Source organism: Hylaeus volcanicus, chromosome 5 (assembly GCF_026283585.1).
Source record: "Hylaeus volcanicus isolate JK05 chromosome 5, UHH_iyHylVolc1.0_haploid, whole genome shotgun sequence".
Taxonomy (NCBI): Eukaryota; Metazoa; Arthropoda; class Insecta; order Hymenoptera; family Colletidae; genus Hylaeus; species Hylaeus volcanicus.
In genome coordinates, this window is record NC_071980.1 from 14,990,070 (window position 1) to 14,994,113 (window position 4,044).

The window sequence follows — 4,044 nt, forward strand, 5'->3', positions numbered from 1 at the left end:
ATGATCGTGCGATTATCCTTTAAAACGCAGTAGTATGAAATTCTACAAAAGTATGAAATTCTACAAATGGTAAACAAATTGAAATAACAAATCTTAGTGACTGATCACAGTGGTCAATTTCTAGAAACTAACATAATATCGACATTCAATAGTTTACACTTCCATACATTACAACTTTTAAAGGTTATATATAAATTAAAATTTCTGTTTTGATGGTCGCATTGTTTTCGTTTTAGTGTATATGACGAATATTCTATCAAAATGAACTATTTTACGAAAATGTATAAAGTCCTCATGTTTTTGTTTCAACTACTGATTTCTTATACAGGTTATGTCATCGTTTAATCCCTACGATTTTTTTCGTAATTCCGATAATCTGACCAAAAATATGTTCTTTCTCTAGCATCCATGAATTCTTTGATTATATTATAAATATGTTTTGTTACGAGCCGAGGGCTGTGAGGCTTGTTTCGGCCGAGGATAGTTGTCGTTTGGATAATTTTGTTAACAGGGATGTGCTTTCGTGGACCCACCTACGTATGGCTAACGTAGGGTTGCCACTACGATTTGTTAGTTGGGGCCTCGTAACTTCTATTGGGTTGGAAAGAAAGTTTGTAGCGTTTTCTAGCAGTTTGCGTTGGAAGCGTGTGTCAGTTCGATGCTTGTTTAAAACAAAAGACATGCATACATATTATAAAAGGTTATGGTTCAACGCGTCTCTCTGTGCAAGTAATTTTTGTATTAATCAATTTTACAACTACGTAATAGAAGTGTAAATATGGAGGAATATAAGGTGCACTTCCGTCATTTGATGGCTTTTTATTTTCGAAAGGGAAAAAACGCTACAGAAACAGCACGGAAGATTTCTGCCGTTTATGGAGAAGGTTCTGTTGCTGAAAGTACCGTGCGAAAATGGTTTGCTCGCTTCAAAAGTGGCAATTTTGATTTGATGGACCGAGAACGTTCTGGTAGGCCTTTAGTTGCCGATAACGATTTAATCAGAACACTAGTGGAAAATAATCCACGGCAAACAACACGGGACATCGCAGAGGTAGCTCACATATCCCACACGACCGTTGTGAATTGTTTAAAGGCCCTCAGATTCGTAAGTCATTACGATGTCTGGGTGCCGCACGACCTGACGGAGAAAAACATAATGGATCGCATTTCCATAAGCGATTCACTCCTGAAGCGAAATGAAAATGATCCATTCTTAAAACGGCTAATAACGGGTGATGAAAAATGGGTCCTCTATAACAATGTGCAGCGAAAGAGATCATAGGGAAAACAAAATGAGGTACCATTAACGACTGCAAAAGACGGTCTACACCCAAAAAAGGTCATGCTATGCATTTGGTGGGATTGGAAAGGTGTCCTATACTACGAACTGTTACCGCATAACAGAACGATAAATTCCGATACATACTGTGCCCTACTGGACCGTTTGAAGACAGCTATTGACGAAAAACGACCGGAATTAGCAAATCGAAAAGGTATCGTGTTCCAGCACGACAACGCCAGACCGCACGTCTCGATACAAATAAGACAGAAGTTGTTGCAGCTTGGGTGGGATGTTCTTCCCCATCCGCCATATTCACCTAATCTGGCACCATCAGATTTCCACCTATTTCGATCCCTACAAAATTTTCTAAATGGAACAAAGGTCAACTCCATAGAAGCTTGCAAAAGTCACGTGGACCAGTTTATCGCCCAGAAGGAGGACACTTTCTGGAAGTATGGAATCTTCAAGCTACCATATAGATGGCAAAAAGTAATAGAACAAAGTGCCAAATACATTGTAGAATAATATTATGTGGAAGAATATAAACTTTGCTTTAAAGGTTTGCTTTAAAAACGCTACGAACTTTCTTTCCAACCCAATACTATGCAATACACCTCGAGCGGTAAAGGTGTATTGCTGTGGGTCTCCTTAATTTAATAATTCAATAGGATAGGTACTGAAGAAAGTAGTTAGGATTACTCTACTAAGCTATGTATTGAAAGGTTTAATTAGGACTATACAAATGTTTTCTGTATATATATCGCGGAAACTAATTCCTACTCTCAAGGTTACGCACCGAGTTGAAATGTGGGGGTCACGTTTACAATAGAACGAGTATTTACCAAAACGTTTCAAGACTATGTTCGAAGGGGATCCTTCCCGATCTAACGACGAGGTAACACGGTCTGCGTCTTATTTCTTCTTGATTACTATAACCCGAATTTTACTTTACTTTACTTTACTCGAAGGGGATTCTTCCCGATCCTGCCTCGCGGGTTTAAGATATAGCGCAACGTAACTTCAACGTGTCCTCAAGAAATGAGCCCCCGAGATGCAAAACGCATCGGTTTATATACTCTAGATTTGTTAGAAAAGCGGTAGTGGGAGTTGATTCTTATGAAATCTATGCTGCCGTACGCGGAGATGCGTAGCGGCACATAGCTCCTATTTTTCGTGAAAATCAATCCCGCGACGCGCCCTAGTTTCTTAGTAAAAACATTATCGAAGGGCCGCGGCCACATCCGCTCGAAAGGGCAAATGTCACGGAGGAGAGGTTTGATGGAAATAACGAAACAGAGTGAAGTCTCTGTACGTAACAGTCTCGTTCTCGATGATAGTATTGTGGGAGACGGATAGTCAGTGTGCGAGGACTAGGACAAAAACGTGTCTTCGCCAGCTGATAAGACGCGCACGCGAGTCAACTAGTCAACGGCACAAAACGTCAACAAGACACTTATGGGTGCGACAGGTGAGTGACCGACGAGTGCAAAAGTCAGAAAGAGTGTGTGTGCGAGAGAGAAAGAGACGCAAGGTAGGAATGAGGTTAACCGTAGGTAACCGCGAGGTAGGGACGTAAAAAACAATAGACACGACACAAAATTATAGATGAATTATATAGTTTGTCATTAATTGGGGGGATCTTAATATGGGTCTCTCTAATTAAGGAACAATTTATTAGGAAAAACTAATATGTAGGTAAGGAAAAAAAAGTGGGGAATTGAAAAAGAAAGACATTAGACGCAATTTTATTAAACAGTGATATAAAGTGTGCAATAACAAAATATGTTGTAATGTGAAAAAGGATATGTGAAGATTTACGGAAAAAAAGAGGGACTTGTAATTAGATTATAGAAAAGAAAAGAGAAAGAGAATGAATGCATAATAAATTGTAATTCGCACCCCTGGTGGGAGTTAGGTTAAGTTAAAAATGTACGGAAAGGATATAAGTTCATATTAATTTTGCAACACTTAGTACTGTAATAAGGCATCTAATGTATCCTTAACACTTTAAATAAATACGGATGAACGGATGAGGTAGACACGTAAGCGAATACGTAGCCGAAAGACTTATACATATATAAACCGCGAAGCAACGAGAGCAACACATTTTGTAAAACTGCGAGCAGTAAGAGATAGCGAGAACCCATCTAGTGTCATCGTGTAAATTACGCATTTTTTATTCTATTAAAAATTACTTTACACCCAAGAACACGTGGGATAATTGTTTAACCGACTAACCAAATAAAATCCCTAAAGTATTGTAGTCATGCTTGTCATGCTTCATATATATATCATTGAAAAATAGAAGATATATATATATATATATTTCATACAATGTATTAATTATAAACATTTATTCGTTCAATTTATAAATAATTATAAATACCTGCAATTTTTTTTTTGCTGCAAGAAATTTTAATGTTAATGATAAAATGAGAAAATGACTCCATTTCTATAAGCTCTACATAAAAAGTCTAAATTAAAAACACTTTAGTGATATGGATCTATTCTATATGAATGAAGGTCCCTGACAATTCAGATTTTGATCACTTACCTTGTAATGAAAATGGATAAACATTTTACAACAGTTGCTGCAATTTGTTAACAAATAACCTCCAAGTCTGTGGTTCCCTTCATTTGTATAAGCTCTGCATAAAAAGTCTAAATTCAAAACACTTTGGTAGTATGGATCTATATTAAAAACAGTTTTCTGTATGAATAAAGGTATCTCGGAATTAAGATTTTGACAACTTACCTTGTAG

At 37.3% G+C, this 4,044-nt stretch overlaps 1 protein-coding gene across 1 annotated transcript; it reads left to right on the forward strand.

Moving 5' to 3' along the window:
• The first annotated feature begins 778 nt into the window (after positions 1–778).
• LOC128877409 (histone-lysine N-methyltransferase SETMAR-like) lies at positions 779–1,282 on the forward strand. Its single transcript, XM_054124691.1, has one exon. The coding sequence runs from the start codon at positions 779–781 to the stop codon at positions 1,280–1,282; it is 504 nt and encodes a 167-aa protein (XP_053980666.1).
• The last annotated feature ends 2,762 nt before the right edge of the window (positions 1,283–4,044 follow it).

Bases quoted from the DNA above. Each gene is read 5' to 3' on its own strand.
- LOC128877409 (XM_054124691.1), top strand. From the start codon at position 779: ATGGAGGAATATAAGGTGCACTTCCGTCATTTGATGGCTTTTTATTTT.